A 20,590-nucleotide genomic window follows, 5' to 3' on the forward strand; every position below is an offset into this window, starting at 1 on the left:
GAGTAACCCTCTACCCTTCCCACCACCTTCCCTTTTCTGCGGTACGCTTCCTTTTTTCCCTCTTCTGTGTCAGTGTCACTCTGCTGTCCCTCCATGACTAGGGACAACAAGGTATGTCTGCTCTGCACCTTAGTAGGTGCTGGTTGCCCGGCTAAGGAGGTGAATGTTATATTCCTGCTGTAGCCTTTCCCTCAATGGAGGTGATACTGTGGATATCTTTCCTATTTGTTGCCAGGTTTTTTTTATAAAACTTGTAGCAACTGGGTATCTTTGGACAGCATCACTGAAATTTGGTGAATGGGATATTAAGGGTCTTCACTGGGATCAAAAGGTACCGGGCAGGAGCAATGGACTCAGACTGCCGAAGAGTATGATCACACATACCTTATTTCCTTAGGAAACCAGATCGGGGAAAAAAAAAAAAAAAAAAGCATTCATTGGGTGGACAGAAGAGGAAACAGGCCAGCACAGGAAAAGGGAAGCAAGGATCTGTAACTGGAAAAATTAAGACTGGAGTCAACAAAAAATGGAAGACTTTAACAAAAAATTACCCTTTCAAAAATACAGGGAAATCTTCACAATCAAATAGCAAGTAGTTCTTTAAAACTCAAAAGTGTGGGTTGTAATAGGTATTTATCACCCTAGTAAGCAGGTTGGGGCTACCTGGGTGTGGGTATCTCCCAAGACATGTGTACAAGCACTAACTTGTTAAACCTGTCAGCCTACTGTTTTAGTAGCAATATCACAGGAATGCTGTTTCTTTGAAAAGGGTGCACAAAGGGCAAACAAGTTACTTGATTTCTAGAATGTAAGCTAAGAGGGAGAAATGGTAAAACTCACTGCTCTCTCATGTTCTTCCTCCAAAGAAAATATGTTAAATAAAATATTGGATCTGCCTGGTGGGAGTATGGTTCCATGGACAATTATCTGTGTCATTTTGTTGCTTCCCTGACATTAATATTTTGCAATTCGCATAGTTTCCTACCACAACATTTTGCAAAGGGGATGAGTAGATAAAGGGAGTGTAGTGGCGGATGAATTTCTGTCTGACCGGACAGTTAGACATACCTTCTGGATAGATCTACCTGAATGTTATCATTGTATTATATAGTGATTTAAACCCCAAATCACCTACAAGATCAGTTCTGAACTATGAAACTGTCTCGTGTAGGGCAGTCCAGTATATGAATAGATTGTCCAAAGAGGCATCCTTTGAAGTATTTGACACCTGATCAGGCAAAACCCTGAGTAACCTGGTCTGAAATCAGTATTGACTGTGATTTCAGCAGGAGGTTGGACTAGAGACCTCCTGAGGTCCCTTTCAACTGGAGTTGTTGAAAGAGACCTGCAAGTCTGTGTATTATTTTCTTGCAGTTGTCACATTTATTTAAAACTTGAAGCTGCCAGTGATACAAAACATCAGATGTTCTTCAACATTTGGCAGCTTCAATTCAGTGATTTTTGTGACTCTGAATTTCTGGAAGCTTGCACTGCCTAACAAAATACACAGGAGTCCTCAGATTAGAGCCATTGGGTAACTCCACCACTGAAGCAGTAGTTGTCATAATAAACCCAGGGGGTAGTCTTTGTCCCCTGTAATCTAAAGATGCTAGCTTTTGTGATTCCAGATAGTAAATTACTGACATCAATTGAATGGTTCATAATCGGAATAGAAAGTGAAAATCCAAAACATACCTCAACACTTCTCATTTTTAACCACATTCTAGCTTGGGAAAAGTTGCCCTGTTATTTTTTTGGAGGGTGATGTTGACAATGATAGCATCCTTCCCTGACCTGCTTTCAGAAATGAGAGGAAATTTGACGTACGCTTCTGACCTTGGCAGAGGCCGGCATGTGCCTGTTCCTGGGATAGCAGTGCGGAGTGCCCAATCTGCCGTGTCACATTGTCTCCGCTGGCGTTTCCTGCAGCTTTTAGTCATTCTGAAACAGTCTTCAAATGTCTTTTTATCAGGTGACATAATACAAATTGACTGCAGCGTCGATGCACCATCTCACAAACCTAAATCACAAACCCATTTACCTATGACTGTACTTCAAATTATGTTTTCAAATTATTCAAATTGATGTTTTCTTTTTGGGCAAACAAAATATCCTAGTCCCATCTATCAGGGGAAAAGGAGAACAGGATCGGAATAGAATTTGTGGGTGGAGAATTGTCTTTCATGCATACCCTGGTTTTCATTGAAGAAATAAATGCTGGCATTTCACCTCCCCTTATGAATATTGATCAAAACATCGACTGTTATTGTTTTGTATTACATTCTTTAGAGCATACATTTCTTGGGTTCTTAAAATTAGTTTTTGTTTTTTTTTTTTTTCTTGTGTGGCCTTATGGAGATCACTCTTGTTCCAAACAAGCGTAAGTACAATAATGCCAAATCAGGTTGAGAGAAAAAATAGTGATGCATACAAATATATTGCACACAGAATGCCTATCCCAAATTCTGATTGCAGCCTCACAGTCATGAATAAACAAAGGCTTGCAATTACTCTCAGCTAATGTTACCCTGACAACAGTATGTATAAAAAAAAAAATCAGTAATCACTGCCAACAAAACCCCCTGTACAGCTAATGCCCCTGTTTGCCAGGATGAAATACTTTCATTAAGGCATTAAATTAACTCCAAATCGTAAGTCCTGCTTTTAATATTAGGATCAAAACTAATCAGTAAAGTGTAATTATTCATTCCGGTGTATGGAGAGAAGTTTGCTTTGAGTTCCCTTTTTATAAAATAGTGCTATCTAAAAGGAGAAGCTGGAGCTTTTTACCAGTTACGTAGTGATGGGTATATCAGTTGGCATCATTCTGGCAAGCACAGTGAACACGGCTCTCTGATACTTCTTGGTGCAAGTTTCTGGCTGATATTTCTTGATGCAAGTTTCTGCTTACTCAATTTTGATAGTTCTGTACGTGTTACTCATCTGGATATTAGAGGGTTGAGGAACAGCAACCTCCTTGGGGGGAGCAGGAAAGCAATTTGGAAATATTTTTTGATTTAACTTACTAAGAGGTAAAAATTATGCAATCCAGTACTTAAAAGCAGCAGGTTCCATCCTAGTATGAACAGCATTCTACTCCAAAATGCCAATAAAGTAGATATCAGTTTAAATGGAATACTGGTGTGTTGCCTCCTCTGAGCTCTCATCTACTGAGTAACTTCTGTTGTAGTCTCAGTGATGATGAGGTTTTGTGGATATTAAGTTTTATTTTCAAATTTTATTTACTTTTAAGGAACCTTAGATGCCCTGACAAAGACTTGAATTTTTCCATTTCAGGGGAAATCCTATCCAATTTCAAAATTTACACATTTGGTGCTTAGCTTTCCAGGAGAGAGCACTGAAGTTGCAATGTTTCTGAACACCAAGCCCTGCTAAATACTAAAAGCCAACATTAGTTAAGTGCACAAAGAGGTTGTAAAAAATAGTAACTTCCTTTTAGTAGGGAATACATTTTTTTCATTTACACATGTTAAACTAATTAATTTTAATATGTTGACTTCAGTTGACTAATTTAGATGGAAGAAGCAGGACCAACCTAGGGCTTTTGCAGTTTTTGAGTTGAAATGGTGGTAAAGTGAATAAGGTCTGCTAATCCTTCCTTCTTGAAGGCTACAATTCCTAGAAAGACAGCATTAATGCCTTTCTCTGCAGACACTATTTCTTCTGTTTACTAAAATTTAAGTATGTGCTCTGCTTGATACATCATAAATACTATCTTTTAAAATATAAAACTAATTGAATTCACTTGCTTTAATGCAATTTAATGCATTTCTAAACTGAATCCCAATTTTGGCAAGGTGAAGTTTGATACATTTCAAAGCAAGGAAAACAGGAGACAAAATCATAAAATATTTTGTCAGTGGTTAGCAAAATACGAAAAGTGTAAGAGAATAGGATATTTTTTTTTAAGTGTACAAGACAGCTTAAACTTACATAGGTGTGTGTCTTCCCACTTCGGAAGTTGCTTGTGATCAATTTACAGACGCGGGGTTTTTTATAAATACTTAAACCAATTATTTTGGTATTCTGTTTACTGACTAGGATTATTGTTAAAACTGGTTATTTCTTTAAAAAAAAAAAAAAGTATTATTCTTGGGTTTGTATCCCAAGTAAAATTGCTGTATTTCATTTCCCCTCTCCTTGAATAGACTAACTTTGCAGAAGTTAGTCTAATGACTTGCATTCTGTAGTAGTGATCCATAACTTGATAATGGAACTTCCACATTTATTTCTTATCTGCAGTTGCGTTTCCTCCATCTGTTCCAATCTGATGGGAAGAGAAGGAGGCAGGAGAACCTTGCAAAGTAATTGATATATATCACAGCCATCAGCAGTGGTATTTACTTGTATAGATGTCTGACTGGACTGGTATAGGTCTCTTAAATCATTTGAGTTGGTTTTGTTGGGTAAATTTGTTAGAAACAATTTGAGGTTTGGGGATGATAGTCTCAGCGGCCTTGTGGCGGGGGAGGCTTTTCTGCCCAGCTGAAATGGGGGATCTAGCAGAAAATCTAGTAGGGTCTCATTCTTCAATTTTTTACTTTGGGTAGACAAGAAACATCCAGTGAAAGGGGTATTACTTGTGGAGGAAACCTTTTCAATAACACCTCTCCTGAGTACAAAGCAGCATGGCTAGTCTTCAGTACAGCTATTTCTTCATTTTATTAGCTGTTATACGAATTTTGCTGAGAGGTTTTCAGGCTTTCTTGGTTAGGCTTCATACTGAAGGCTGTAATCTCCAGTTCGGACTTCTGTGTCTTCTGTGTGTTTGTAAGGTTTGGTTTGTTTGTGTTAGTAGCTAAAACACATCGTGAAGGCAGTGACCCCTTTGTAGGAGTTCTGTTTGGCTTATAACTCGTTAACTTAATGATAATGTAAGGTGAGGTAAAACAGGAGCCCCGGCTGAATTACAAGTAGCAGTTCTGTGATGTTTTATTCAATTGCAAATGGAAAAAATACAGCTGTTTAAAAACTTCAGTCTTTTTAGTCTAATAATGTTTGTGATGAGCTAGAGAAGAGCAATTTATTTTTTTTGTGCTTAGAAGCATAAGCATCTTTGTAGACATCATACTTGCTCTCGTGCAGTTTAGCTTGTGCCACTGTTTTTCCTTATTGGTTTGGTCTTCAATAGTCACAGCAGTGAATTGTAGCAAATGCTGTATCTAAACAGTAATCCTCATCCTGTGATACGTTAGAAATAAATATTCTGAACAGGAACTGGAGAGGAGAAAATTGATGGGATCTGCAGGTACAGTGGAATTTATCAGCCAGATATTTTGAGATGTATTGAGTCCAGCGGGACCACCAGAAGAAAGTAAGGGTAGGTTAGTTAATTGCTGGACACGTTTAGGCTGCAGCCCTTTGCTACTTGGTCTAATTGAGATCCGGCGAATGTTGCTTAACAGATAGTTCAAAGTTCAAAGTAAAAAATCTCAAATTAGCCATAGATCTTGTTGAAAATTATTTCATTGCTATGGAGCAGAGACAGCTATCTCCTGAGAGTGGGTTGTTAAAGCTTTTGCTGGTACTAGCTGAAATAATAAAAAGTAAAACTGAACTCTGCTTAAGAAGAGAGTTATTCTAGTGGCTGAAGGATAGGATGGCTTTTCTCTAGAGTTTACCAGTAATGAATGAGCTCTTCAGCTTTCACATGGTCCTTTACTGATTCATGAAACCCTAAAGAAAGAGGGGGGGGGGTGAATCCTGCTGAAAGATTACTTCTTTACTCAATGGCAACAAGGCAGAACCAGTCACAGAATTGAACTTTTAAAAAAACCTTAAGTATTATTTAGTATAGTTAATATTTTTTCCTTCTATGCTTCTGTTAGTAGTTGAAAAAGTGCACTGGTTATGCAACAAGTACTTTTGACCTCTGGCTTATGTATTATTTTGGCTTATGATATTTCTCTTGGTAATTGAACTTTCCTTTTTTTTTTTCCCCCCCTAAACAGCAAGACCATTTACAAAATTGGTAAAGGAAATGCAACTTCATCGAGATGACTTTGAAATTATAAAAGTGATTGGAAGAGGCGCTTTTGGTGAGGTAAGAGATTTTTACTCTCAGTTGTGATAATGTAACTTTCATCGTTGATGCGTCTGATTTCTTGCTGCACTTGACCTGTACTTGTCCTGAAGACAAAAGATTTACGCAGATGTGCTAAAATACTTCCAAATGTGGGATACTGTCTAGGTACTAGTGAAAGGTCCCTTTGAAGCGCAGGGTATTTAGTATCCAGTTCTGCCATTTCTGTGACTGGCTCGTTCTGACTTTGGCATAACAAAACAAGTGTCTCTTCAATGTGTATATGAACAGGGGGGTCCCACCTAGCAGCTGCACAGCTGAATTTGGGATCTCTTCTCCCACTTGCCATATGTACTCTTCTGGACTGCTATAATTTAACACAGAACTGGGCTGCTTCTATGGTAGGAACGCAGAGGCTGCTCCACCCATCTGCCTGTCTCTGTAGCAATCTGGTAATGCAGAAAGACGCATTTGGCTGCCTCAAAGGCTGTTCCCTGTCATCTTTGAAGATCAAAGGCTGGTGGATCTGTTTTTTTGGACAGCAAGTTGAATCATGCTGGGATGATAGGAACGCCTTGTGTTCTGAGGACTAGCCAGTCCCAGGACCCTGGACTGAAGAAGCTTCACTTAATATGCTTGATGAAAGTCTCATCAGTCACCAGTGCTCTGATGGGGCTTGCCACTGGCAAAGGCATTCATGAGCATGTCCCCTCCAGTACGCGTAGGATACCTGAGACTTCTGGAGAACCTCAAAGACACCCCTTTCAGCGTTTAAGTACACATAACATAGCTGTCAGCAAAAGAGGTTACTAACTAGAGAATTTCTAGAAGTGAAAAACACCTTAGATTTCTTTCAGGAAGCTTCTTTTAAGTAGTGCCACAGTAAAGTCAAATGTAGTGACAGGCATTAGCGGCTCACTTGAGCCCATTAGCCCTTGGTTACAACTTCTGGTGCTGGTGGCTAAGGCTAGGCTTCCGTCTTCTCTCCCATCTCATCTTGTCTCCACAGAGCGCAGGACTGTGTGCCATGCAGGGCTTTCCTTCCAAGCATAGTGTGTCCTGGACACGTCAAACTCTTACATATAGAGTTTGATTGTGAGACAGAGGTCTCACAGGCAGAGCAGAAACTGAGCTAGAAAAATGCGAGAATGCTACTCAGCCTGGGTTCAGAAAGCAATGAGGTTTCTGTGTGCATGTGCACGTGGTGGTGGATGAAGTAACAGCTTCGTTTCCACATAATTTTAAGCTACTTCAAGGACTTCTTCTGAGGAAAGTGGACACCTAAGACAGACAGAAATGAATGTTTCAAGTACATCTCTTCATCTGTACCACCCTCTAATGATGTGAAGAGGTAACATGTAGTTCACGTGTAGTTTTTGTGAGCATAGCTGCTCAAAGAACTTCAGCATTTTAAGTAAAATGTTTCAGATAAATAGTAGCATCTTGACCTAGAAGACAAAAGTTCACTTTCTAGTGGATGTTGAACTTGATGAGTTGCAACATTTGTTACAGAAAAGGAAGTGTTATCTTAGGGTAATGGAAATACTGCATGAGAATCAGTTGGCTGTTTCACTTGAGAGTTTGTTTTTAGCTGGCATGTATTATTTGAACATGGCTTTTAGAGAGGAAAGTTACTGCAAAGAGTTTGGTGGGAAAAAATAGAAATGGGAAAAAAGTTTGATAAGTCTAAGGAAGGACTGAAAGCTACAAATTAAGTCCAGAAAAGAGTTCTGAGCAGAAAGGTTTACAAGTAGATAAAAGACCTAGAGAATCAAGACAGTAGTAGGTGACTGGCTACCTCTCCATTAGGGTTCTGGTTCAAAGCAGTAGGACGGTTTTGAAGGCAGTCCCCCCAGTTACTGCAGAATGATTTTGTTATGTGCTATCTGGATTTCTTTTGCAGGAAACGAAACCAGAACCTCCGTTCCAAGTGTGCACCAAATGCGCTCCTGGCTCCACAGGGTACATAAGAATCAATCACCGGGTTTGACTCTCCTAATAGCTTCAAAGCATGTTTAGTCCAGGAGACCAGGCTAGATACAGTCTGAAGCAAAATTCCTGGACTGCATACAGTAAAGATGGGAAGGCTCAGCACAGGCTACTTTTATCTGTTGTTCTGGTCTTGCGGTTCCAAATTACTTGCTATAGTGGCTGTGACCACTGATATGTAAAGAATTTTAGATTAGTGTTTTGGCAGTTTGTCTTTTGGTGGGATTAGAAGTGGTTTCTGGATCTTTTCAGAACTAGACTTGTGAATGCTGTGGCTATCAAAAATGGTTTCGGGTCAAGGGAACCCTTTATAGTGACTTGCTGATGGGAATGCCTTCACACAGTATAATTTTAAGGAAGAGCTGTTTTCCATAGTGCTTGCTCTGTTCTTTTTCAAAAAGGTGCCCTTTTCCACATAAGGAATTGACCAACTGGAAATCTCAGTACAACAGCAGATGAAGTATTTATGTGAACTTCAAGAGACTTCACTTTATACTTGCTAGGGGGTTTAGGATGATCTTTCTTAGCTTTGGATCAAGAGTCTTAAAGTGTATAAAAGATACAAATTCTGGGTGGAAGCTTGTATTAATAGTGTTTGGAGTGCTTGAATCAACAATGTCTTTCATATTCTTTTCTTTTGGAAAAGCATGAAACTTAACTAAAGCAATTTGTACATCCCATCCCCCCAGCAGAAATGAAATTTCACAGAAGTGGAGAAAGTATCTTAATTTCATCCTTCTGTTAGAGCTGTGAGTGCTCACAGTCAGTGGTGTTACTTAATCTGTCAATGTCATGTTGTCTTGTTCATCTTATAAAAGTTTTAGTTTATAGCTGCAGCAGCTTGGAACTTTTTGATCAGTTTAAATTATGCGGGAATCATTGATTTTAGGCTCCTTATACTTTAATCCCACTTGCCAGATAATATTTCATGCTTTTTGCTTATGAATGAATCCTTTGACCCTTGTGTATACTACAGTGCTATAACTGCCAAACACTATAGGCATTATAAAATAGTAATTATATAAAGGTTGAAATTCCATAGCAAGAAAATAAAATCTAGTTTATTGAGAGGGACTTGTGGCATCTGACTCATATAAAGCAACACTTCAGAAAACTGAATGGGGGAGCTGTAAGTAATATTTCTATATCACATTCTTACACACATAGAAACTATGTTAGAAATTAGCTGATGGGATTCTAGTGGTTATAAGGTTATTCGTTAGTTCTTGTTTAAAAAAAACAACTCAAACACAACTATCTGCTAGAATTAAATTTAAAAAATACCTATAAAATATTTGTTAGAATGCATAAAGAAATTAATCAGAATTAAACTAAACATATTCCTATTAGAACTAAGTAGTTTAAATTAAACGCTGAACAGCTAAACAAGCCAGACTTCAAAAAGGATGAAAACTACATTCCATTCTTCTCAGTTTAGCTACTTTGGACTTTTTGGAGAACGCCACAGGCTTTCGTGTTACCAAAGAACTTTTGCATAAATCAGTAACTTGGAAGAAAGACAGCTTAAACAAAATAAAGGCATGACATTAGTTATTAGTCAGGATCAGTGGTCAGTTTTTGCCACACAACACGTAAGCCAAGGAAACATGGTCTTTAAGTTTGTCCCTGTGAACACAACTGCAAAATGAATATCTAATTGAAGGCAGATTGATATAATCACCAGTACATATCTGTACTGATATGTATTTCTTTCATGCTTGCTCTCTTGCTTGCTTGCTTTCTTGCTTGCTTTCTCCTTTTCAAACCAGCAGAACTCAACCTGATTCTTTATGCTGTTTCCAGCAGTATGAGAAGAAAACCTAACTGGCAATCCAAACTGCCTGAGTGAAAGTTCTTATAGCATGGGAGATTTGAGAAAGCAAGAGAAAAAATATTTCTTAAAAATTCTTATTATTATGGTAAGACAGCAATACTCTAGCTCCGAACGTGGAGATTTCTTCTCTAGCCACCTGCCGAAACATGCAGTTCTCCTTTTCTCATAAACTAAGCCAGCTACTTTGCATACAGGATGAACTGTATGTCTGAATATCCTTTACACCAACATTTAAGGCTCTGACTCCTGGAGTCACTGGCTTGAGAACATAATTTAAGTTTTTCAGAAGTTTCGCAGTTATGAAGAAAAGTTTGAAACGTTCTTTGAGTTCATGACAGCTAGAACAGCATATAATTTGAAATGCTGGCCGTAAGAAGGATAAAATACTCATGGCTCATCCCCATTTCCTAGGGTGTATTCACCTTGGGGATATGTCGAGCTGGATGGAACATTTTCGTGAGTGCCCCAATGTTATTTTCAGCCTTTGTTTTTGCGGGTCACAGGGGCAGATAGCTCATGTGCAGCGGGGCAAGCTGCATAAGCAGTAAAACTAATAATAATTGAAACGCTACCTGAAATAAAATCAGAGCTAAAATGGTTTTCTGTAATCTTAATTCTGGTTTCTATTAATAAAACCAACGCAGAAGTCTGTCTTTGTAGACGAGAATGCATATGTTGTGTAGGGTGAAGTTTTTTGTTAACTAGTGAAAATAGACATTCTTTAGGAGAAAAATTAAAGAATATGAGCATAAAATGGAAAACTCCTCTAAGCTTCTAGACCTTTAAAAATCCACACCAAAACAACAACAAAAAAAAACCCCAAACCCACTTGAAGTTTGAATGTGCGTGATGACTGCTTCTGTCCAGAAACACTGTGGACCATTATTTGAAAAGAAATAATGTCTTGAGAACATGCGCTTGGTGGGATTGTGCCTACCTGAGAAACCTGTGCCAGCCTAAGAAGTGCCTTCTGTATGCTTGGTGTTGGCCTCTGCCCACCAAGGGAACTGGGAGTGCCACCATATGGTGATAGGGACAGGAGGAGGATCCTGCGTATGGGGACTGTCTGGCTCTAAATACTTGCACTTGCTCCTTTGCAAGCTTCATCTGACCTCTTAGTAATGTACTTGTAAGTCTTTGAGATCACTTTTCCTCATTTTGTGTAAAGGACCATTTAGGCACTCCACTGTAAATTAGCACATTTCAGTGAAGAGCAATTGTTGAAGGAAGAACTGTGTCAAGATGTACCTTGTTTGAGAACTCAGCTTGTATAATGTGGCTGACACCTCCTGGAAAGTTGGCAGCATGGGACTCAAACAATTGTTTTCCTTCCCTTGTTTGTTAGCAGGGATTTCTTGAATGAGCAACGCTTGCTGTGGTTGCAGCGGAAGGGTGGAACTGCTTGGTCTTGCTTAGCACAAAAATAACTAAAACTCTTAATGTGCCCCACCTAAGTATTACTGCTCTGGATGGATTAGAAATACCTTTTCATATAAGTGCTGTTATGTACAGACTTGATCTGTGTAGTGTTTGGTAATAGGATATGTCACCTCGACTCAGGGTGCTTAGTCAGAGGCTTAGTTGGAATCAACAGACGTAAAAATCTGTTTCCAAAAGAAAATAAATAAGGGTTGGGAGAAAAAGACTGATCCCCTGTGTACCATGGCTTTCTGATGAATTATCTAGTTCCTAACAAGAGATATAGCGGCTAAGGGTGCAGTGAGACTCAAAGTGAATATGCGAAACCTGAGCTTCCTCGGACAGTGGTGCTTGGCAATGCGACACAGAGCTGGTAATGCCTTCTCCACCTTGTCAGCGCAGCTGTAGGGTACTGAGTTTAACATTTTTATGTACTTCTAGAAATTAACCAGGGGCGCATTGAGCCCACACACTGCAATTAAGGCTGTCTCACCTATTCAGAAGCTTTGGTGATTGGTCTTAGATACCTAGCAGGGACTGTACTTTCCTACATTGTAGATTAACACTATTTGTAAGTATTGCACGCAACATCTTGACACTTTTCATCCAGCTATTCAAAGAGTCAAAGCATTCAGAATATGATGCAGAAGAAATGTTTAATTAGCTTTGCTTTTCTACTGTATGCACTTCACCAAAAAAAAAAAAACAAAACCCAAACCAAAAAAAACCCCAAATAATCAAACCAAGGTATTTTCTGCTGTGGAAATGGACAAAGAAAGAAGCTGCTTTGTTATAAAAATGCTTCAAAAGAGCTGGTTGCTATCTTGGTCCTCCCCAGCTCGGTGTCTGTCTGTATGGCAGCACCAAGTTACTATGGTGATGGGCAGGTTGCAAGGAGCCGGAGAGACACAGTTCCCTGTAGTGCTGCTGCGAGACCAGGCATTTGTCTCTGCAACCCCCCCGACTGCTCAGGAAGAGCTCAGGTGTTATTCGGGGCTTTTATTCTTCTTTTGCAGAACCTTTCTGGCTGGCATTTGGGATTTCTTATTTGCACGACATGAAGATCCACGCCGTGCGTTCAAAAAGAAAAAAAAAAAATTTGTTTTGGAATGTGCACCGTGGCATACAAACCCTACCAAAAGACACTCTGGTTGCTCATTTTAGGTGTAAAATAGACTTAAAAAAAACCTGATAGAGCAGTCCAGACCAGTTTTTCTCAAAGATGCAGTATTAAAACTGTTAACTAAAGAGCTATATATCAAAGACTTCTCATATCCAAGAATACTGGGAGAATAAAGCAGTTCCTGTGGTGTTTTTTCAGTAGCTGGTGTCCAAGTATCAATAGCATGAGACAGAAATAGTAGAGTAGAAGTGGCATATGCAAGCTTTAACTGAGGGAAATGACTGTAATATTCAATTATGAATCTGATAATAAGACATTACAGATAAATTGTTTACATCTGAAATGACATTTTGTCTCTTCTCCCGGTTGAAAGGCTTGTCTAAAATCTCTGCTCAAATGTTGAAAGCCATTTCAAGTTCCTGCCAAAGGTTAATTCATGGTAATTTTACACTATTTTATCCATGTAATTTTATTGTCCATTAGCCTAAGCAGATCTTTTTTCTTTTATCATCCTTATTACTGATGTCCTTCCTTCCAATTTTATTTATAGGTAGCGATCATAACCCCCTTTTGACATTTATTTTTTTTTTTTAAGTAAAGCTTTCTTCTTTTCCCACAGTACTATGAGAGGCTCTTTAGTTCCTGATCATCTCAATAGTCCTCCTTCACACCTGCTCCAGATAAAGTTTATTTCTCTGAGGTGTGGCTGTGTGTGGAGCTTCTAGTGAGTTTGTATTTTTACAGGGCAGTAATGTTTACCCATGCCTAGTGGTGTGTATCCATCTGACTGTGAATTCCAGTTGCGTTTGTCTTTTTCTTGACTACCTGCTGTTACGAGCTGTTTGCACAAGGATTATCACCTGTATGTTGTGTTCCTCTTCTTTTCAGCTGATGACTTTTTGCATTTGAGTTTCACCTTATTCCTGAAAGTCCAGTCCTTGAGGATAAGTTTTACCTGAAAGTTTAACATGCCATGGGCATGAATAGTTAGGTTTTTTATCTTTGCTTTGAAATTAATGCCAGCATGGTTTCCAGGAAGTCTTTTTGTTAACTGTTTTAATGGTTTTCTGGAAATTCAGTCTTGCATTTAAATGATACCTGCATTTTCTTACGCTATGCTTATCATCTACATAAAAGAAAAGTTGTACCTTGATGCTGCTTACTAATACTGATCGTGTCACTTGAAGGGCAGGGTATGGTGGTGGGAAGTTGTGCCGTGTTTGTAGAGGCTGATTTGGCTCAGATTCCCACCCTGTGGGTTTCATCAGGGCAGGAGGAAAGGTGGAGCTTGGCCTAGGGTGGCTTTGCACACTGCAGCCCTAAATGTCAATGTCAAGATCAAAATGCATCAAAATACGTCTATAAAATAATGCAAGAAGCAAAATACTAGCTCTTGCCAAAGCCTAAAAATGTTATTTTAGCTACATTGATTCAGTTTTTATTTTATTGCAGTACAAGTGAAACAGTGCTTTGAGGCAAAAAGTACGTGAAGAAAATGGATGGCGAGTAATACAAATCTGAAAGGGTGTTGTGGTGTGTAGTTACCGGGGCTGGCTCTCTCTCATGCTTCAGCCCCAGTTCTCATACACTTTTTGACATAAATATGTCTAAAGTTGGTTGAAGTATAGGCACTAGGATTCAATAGGCTTTCCGAGGTCCTTGAAGAAACATGCTTGATCTTCACTGCAGTGTCCCTGTTGCTGTGAATCTTGAGCATGACAAGTCCTGGTGATGGTAATCAAATTGGCTGGTGAGAGCTGAGACACACAGGGGCTCGCCTGGCAGGGGGCTGCAGTGGCAGGGCAGCCTCTCCATCTGGAACTCTTCCTTATCCGTGTTTTAAGACTTGATAAAACAGAATCACCTAAATTTCTCTACCAAACTGCTCTGTGATTGTTGAGTGTTCGGAACCCCTGACTCGCCCTGCCAGCCTAGCATAATGAGATGCAAGCTGGATAAGTTTTTATTTTCTTAATTTGACAGGGATATCAAAGATGTTCTGGGTCAAAGGTGCATGGGTTAGTTGGCGCACATCCCATCCCTTTCGCCAGGCAGAGAGGTGTAGGAAAAGTCCAAGGCCAGAGCAGAGCTGAACCCTCCCATCTTCAGCGGCTGAAAGTTCAGGGACTCCCCAGCCGCACCTGTAAGGTCAGGAGTCTGAGGCTTCTGCTCCATGTGTTACTCGGATATTAAGCATCTACTTAAAAGTACTTTCTGAACACTTAGGTGTCCACAGCAGCCTATGGCTGAGTTCCAAAACTGTTGTGTAACAATAAGACTTCCTTAATCTTGTTACCTTTTTATTTTATTTGACACTTTTCAATTACTGTGTTATGAGAAAGAGCAAATAATTGATCTCGGTTCATCTTCTCTGTGACATTTGTGGTTTTGTATGCCTGTCATAGCTGTTATCTCTTCCAGACCTGGAATATTTTAGGTTATTAAATCTTCTTCTTCAGAAACTATTTTATACCTCTGCTTGTGCCTTTTTTACTTTTCATTATCCTTAACATACTTTTTCTTTTTTAACTTCTATTACAGTGTAAGTTGTAATAGCCTTAGAAATGAAGAGTGAGCATCAAAAGAGTGAGCATCCTGGTCTTTAGTAGTCTGTGCATAACATGAGTAGTGGTTTGGCCACTAGACTTTTAAACTTTGAAGACAGAAGCGATGCTTTTGTTCTTAAAGTAGGCATTTGCAGCAGTGTACAAATCTGCATCCTTTGGAACGCCTCTGGTGGACTAGTATGTAGTATAGGAGCCATGATATTTAAAACGTGACATCTTACATGGTTAGCACAATTGCAATATAAAAGGTCTCTGTTTGATCTTGCAAAGCAGTCAGTGTGGTTATTGTAACTGAATTTGAGGTATGCCGGAGAAAGAGGAATTAATACAAAAGTAAGAAAAAACAACTACACTGCAGCATCTCAGAAGCAGTCAAAGCCTGATATGACAGATGTAAACTTAGAAATACTGCCACCTGATGAAGAAAGTAAAAGAAAGCTAACTTGAGGAAATGCTGAGGTGTTTTATGGAACAAAGGGATCTTCTGCAATACTGCAACAATATTGCAGTTATTCAAGGCATAATTTAATTTGTGCTTCCCTGTTTCAGTTCAGACTTCAACGAGGTTTGGGTTTTGCATTTCTCTTTGTTTTCTTAAAAAATAAATCCTAATGATTAGAGTGAGTTGAGGTGTCAGGTCTAGTCAGACCAAAATTCCGCTACTTCTGTGTGACATCTGCTCCTTTCAGGTTTCTTTTCAGGATAAAATTCTTGAGGAATTACCTATTTTGCTGTATGGTTAAATGATTTTTTTCTGCTGGCACAAGAAGCTGTCCCACTGTCACCCTTACAACTAAAGCAGCGGTGTGTTTACTGGTGCCATAACTTGATAACCACTTAAAATGAAAATATGAGTCAACTTTCCTCTTATTAATTCTACTTTTTCTTGCACAGAAGACAATTATCTTCCCCCAGAAAGTTTAAATTGGTCTTTTTTTAAGCAGTCCTTTCAGTTGAAAATAAATAGCACTAATACAGATAGCAACTGGGGAATTGCTAAATAGGACTTACAGATCATCACTTTATCCAAGGATAAAAACCCAGATGAATATCTGGGTTCTGATTTTTGTGCTCTTGATTTGTACTTGAATCACAGAATGAGTTGGGTTGGAAGGGACCTCTAAAGGTCATCTAGTCCAACCCCCCTGCAGTATGCAGGGACATCTTCAACTAGATCAAGTTGCTCAGAGCCTCATCAAGCCTGGCCTTGAATGTCTCCAGGGATGAGGCGTCCACCACCTCTCTGGGTAACCTCTTCCAGTGTCTCACCACCCTCATTGTGAAGAACGTTTTCCTAACACCTAATCTAAACCTGCCCTGCTCTAGTTTAAAACCATTGCCCCTTGTCCTATTGCTACATGTCCTTGCAAACAGCCCCTCCCCAGCTTTCCTGTAGGCCCCCTTCAGGTACTAGAAGGCCGCTCTAAGGTCTCCCCGGAGCCTTCTCTTCTCCAGGCTGAACAACCCCAACTCTCTCAGCCTGTCCTCATAGCATAGGTGCTTAAGCCCTCTCATCGTCTTTGTGGCCCTCCTCTGGACGTGCACCAACAGGTCCATGTTCTTCTTGGGCTGAGGGCTCCAGAGCTGGACACAGTACTCCAGGTGGGGTCTCACGAGAGCAGAGTAGTCGGGGAGAATCTCCTCTCTGGATCTGCTGGCCACGGTTCTTTTGATGCAGCCCAGGATGCGACTGCCCTTCTGGGCTGCGAGCGCACATTGTCAGCTTGTGTCCAGCTTTTCATCCACCAGTACCCTCAAGTCCTTTTCCACAGGGCTGCTCTCTATCACGTCATCCCCCAGCCTGTATTGATAATGAGGATTGTCCCAACCCAAGTGTAGGACCTTGCACTTGGCCTTGTTGAACTTCATGAGATTTGCTCGGGCCCACCTCTCTAGCTCGTCCAGGTCTGTGGCTGAGCAGTTCTAGCGCTGTGGTGTAATGAAAGTTGAACCTTGCCACTTCAGGGCTTGCAGATCTGCACTTGCAAATTGCTTCTGCCCCAGAGCTTCTGTTCATCTGCAGCAGGTAACTGCACTCAGCTCTGGCCTGTCCCATCAGTGGAGATGGGGGTGTATCCTGAGTTGTCGTGCACTGTGTGGAACAGAGTTTAAAATGTAGAGCGGGTAACACCAGCATCTCGTAGTTTCTCAAAGCTTTTGATGCACAGTTTGACTTACTGTGTGCCTTCAGCTGTATTGGGGTAATAATGATTCAATTAAGTGTATGGAGAGAGGTTGTTACAATGGCTTTTACCTGCAAGGCCGTGATGAGGCTAGGAGCAAGACTAAACCTTTTAGGCTATTACTGAGGGTCGGTGTTGAACAGTTTCTTAGGTGCCAAGAAACCTCATGTGTTTGGTTGGGCTTTTCTCCTGTTACTCATCCTTCCCCCACAGCATAAGAAGTGTCTGCCGGAGGTGTTTGGAGGCCAGGAGACACTGGGATGTAATGTAGCTGTGGATATCCTACATAGCTTAAAAAAAGCTGCTTGTTAGTGCTCTGTCTTTCATAGCTGCATTTGTGGACAGATTCCTATACCTTTCCTGTGATGGATACCTGCTAGACGTTTTCTTAAGATATGTTTCCATTACATGACTCTCTGTGCAGGTGTGTGCTAGGTGTCCCTCATCCCTTACATGACCTGGTGAGTGGAGCTTCACAACCTGAGGCATGGGAGGCATAGGTATGCATCTGCAGAGTCAGGTGTCTAATTGGGAATATCCCATTCTTGTGTTACTGGAGGAGCAGTCATCCCCCTGCCCCTCGTCTGGAGCTTCTTTACTGGTAAGGTGCAGGGAGCTATTATGTTTTCCCCCTTCAGGACTTCTGACTATATAGTGTTGCTCTCCTTGATGCGCTATTCCAACCTTGCCTTGTAGTCAGTGTCTTCTTAGAGCTGCTGTAGCTCCTGAATCCCTTGTAGAGAAGAGTTTTTAAGCAATGGAAGAGGCGAGCTGATGTGATTCCTGTTACTTTTTCCACTGCTTTTCAGAGCTCTGTTGGAAGCAATTAATGCTGGTTGGTTTTCTGAAATAGAGGCGAGCTGAGAAGCAGCAGAAATATTCAAGCAGTCTATGTATAGTCCTGTGAAAATGCTGCTGTCTTAGTCATGATGCCTGCTTTTCTTTTGCCAACTGGAAAAAAATTGTGGAAATTATGGCTTTACTACAAGAAGAATTAGTTTTGGTCTTGGAGAATACAAGTCTTGGTCAAAACAAAGTCTTTGCATTCCTAAGCCTTGTAGTTTTTGTATTCTTCTGCACAGCTACTGTTTATAATAGACCAGTCTAAGCAAGTCTAATACACAGGATGCATAGTAAAATGCTTCAAGTAAAAAGATGAATAAGTAAATGAATACTGTTTTTGCTTCTTTTTGAGTATCTGCGTACAGTACACAAAAGCATGTTAATTTGCAAATAGCTTTCAAGTTTCTGAAACCCGAAATGTGAAAACAAATTAGTCAAATGTAGTATATTTCTATTGACAGCAGCCTTTCTTGTTTTCTCAGGCTGCCCTTTTAAATGTTGCCTCATTGGCTGAAGGCATGGCATACAAGCATCGCTTGTTCTTGGCAAACAATGCAGCTTTACTGCGCATCTTCATATGAAAAGCTTCGTGCTCCTCCTGCATCATCCCCTCTGTACTTGATCATGAGCACTTGACCACACATGGTGTGCTGTGCGTCAAGCACATAGTGGTAATGTAGGAGGAATATAGAAGGAGCAAAGACTCAAGCTGTAGTTTATCAACGTGTGAACTGATTGCTGATGCCTCCATAGTAACTTACTTTATTAATTTGTGGACATTAAGCTGCTTGAAAATTTTTTCTCTTGAAAAATATTTCTCTGACCATGCTTTTGTGTGAACATTAAGCTGTTTAAATATTGTATTTTTCTACCATACTTTTGTTAAATAAAGATATCTTGTTATTTCAGGTTGCAGTTGTTAAAATGAAGTGTACAGAGCGCATTTATGCAATGAAAATTCTAAATAAATGGGAAATGCTTAAAAGGGCAGAGGTAAGTAATATGTTTCTCTAATGCAGAGAATTTTTAAAATGGCATTTGGAAAATTACGTTGAAGCTCTTCCAGATTCGGAAGAATTATTTCATAAGCATAGGAGCTTCATTCTTTTTTCTTTTTTTCCTTAAGCTGTTTTAATGCAATCAAGTCTGACAGTCCCTTCCAGGCATCTGTTGTTCTCAGCATTACCGTGTATTCGTTCACCAGACAGTCTGCCCTAGTTCTTACCCGGAATTTATTGGCCAGATTTTTGTTTACAATAAAGGCAAGTTAAAGACTACATGAAAGCTGAGACTGGTGCTACCATGGCATTCACAGCTGTATACAAAAACATTATGAAAAGGTCTTTTTTTTTTCTCTTGCATTCAGAAAGCATTCATTAAGGAGCTTTGCATCCTACAGTTTGTAACAGGATTTATATAACCGGTGAAACTATAACTAAATACTTTGGAATCACGAATTCAGATTGTAAAACAAAACGTGTTAAGAAGGTAAATCTGTTTAAGTAGGGTATTTTTGGTGAAAGGAGGTGTACGTTGTCACAACAAATTATGTAAATGTGAATAGGTACTTCACAGATTAGGGAAGGACGTACTGAGAATGTGCCATGGGAAGGGGCATGTTCCTAGGATACCTACTGCTGCATGGTAGAGGAAAACCTTATGGCAGATGTAATAGTACATAAGTCAACAGGTAAACAAACGATAGATTTGAGAGGAAAATACATGTAGCTCATCAATACTTGCAGCAGTTCTCTTGAAGGGTGAAGGCCAGCTGCTTGCTGAGGACTCAGCCTGCTGACCCTTCCCTGTCCTATTCTTCTGTCCCTTTCCTGACACCTCCTCCCGCCCAGCCTACCCTTCCCAATCCCTCCCTTCCGTTCAGTGAGTCAGTGCCAGCTCTTTTCCTGTGGATAAATCTCCTCCCTCTTGTTAAGCCCCTGCCTTTGCCTGGTTTAGTCACACTCGGTCCATGGGTCCGTGCTTTCTTCACAAGCAGCGGCAGCCGCTGCCACTGGGCTGTTCTTTGAGCTGTCAGTAGAATTCACACTCCTGGCTGTGCTGCATCAGCGGTTCTGCATTAAGCCTTTCCCTGTATGGGGGAAGTTTGTGCCCTTTCTAGACAGGTTTCAGTTGGGTTAATTCATTGGTCGGTATACAATTGTTTTAAACCCAAATGCTTGTAGGGTCTCCCAAATTCTAATGGCAATACAGCTGTGCTTACCGCAGTCATTTTTAAAGTAACTTAATTAAATGGTCTAACTAAATAGTTGAAACTTTTACATGCTGTTTACAATTATCTTCAAATTATGCGACTAACTCATGTCACCCTGCCGGGCAAGCAGGATGTGGAAGAGGGTTATCCACCAAGAAGGAGGTATAGTTTTCCCGATACATGCTTAGGACAAATAACAGTCCAGCTAAGTCCTCCTTCCCCTGATTTTCCCCACCTACAATAGACAATAAAGGAACTGGCTTCTCTGCTGTCTTTTCCTGTTCAGTTTGCTCGTTTGATTTGGCTTTTCTGGATAAACAAGACTTTATAACCTGCATGTCAAGTTCATAGAACATCTGGGTGTTAAAATTTCCCAG

The 20,590-nt window shown here is 40.1% G+C and overlaps 1 protein-coding gene across 7 annotated transcripts in view; it reads left to right on the forward strand.

Annotated features, from left to right (window-relative positions):
- Positions 1–20,590, forward strand: part of CDC42BPB (CDC42 binding protein kinase beta) — a 98,241-nt gene that overhangs the window by 24,359 nt on the left and 53,292 nt on the right. For all 7 annotated transcript variants that reach the window (XR_012586628.1, XR_012586630.1, XR_012586629.1 and 4 more), the window contains exons 2-3: positions 5,973–6,064; positions 18,911–18,994. Coding sequence is in view for 4 of the 7 variants with exons in the window: in XM_074583911.1 (XP_074440012.1) it covers positions 5,973–6,064; positions 18,911–18,994 (176 nt within the window). In the remaining 3 variants the exon portion in view is untranslated. The remainder of the gene's footprint in view (positions 1–5,972; positions 6,065–18,910; positions 18,995–20,590) is intronic.

The sequence above is a fragment of the Larus michahellis genome, chromosome 4, assembly GCF_964199755.1.
Source record: "Larus michahellis chromosome 4, bLarMic1.1, whole genome shotgun sequence".
NCBI lineage: Eukaryota > Metazoa > Chordata > Aves > Charadriiformes > Laridae > Larus > Larus michahellis.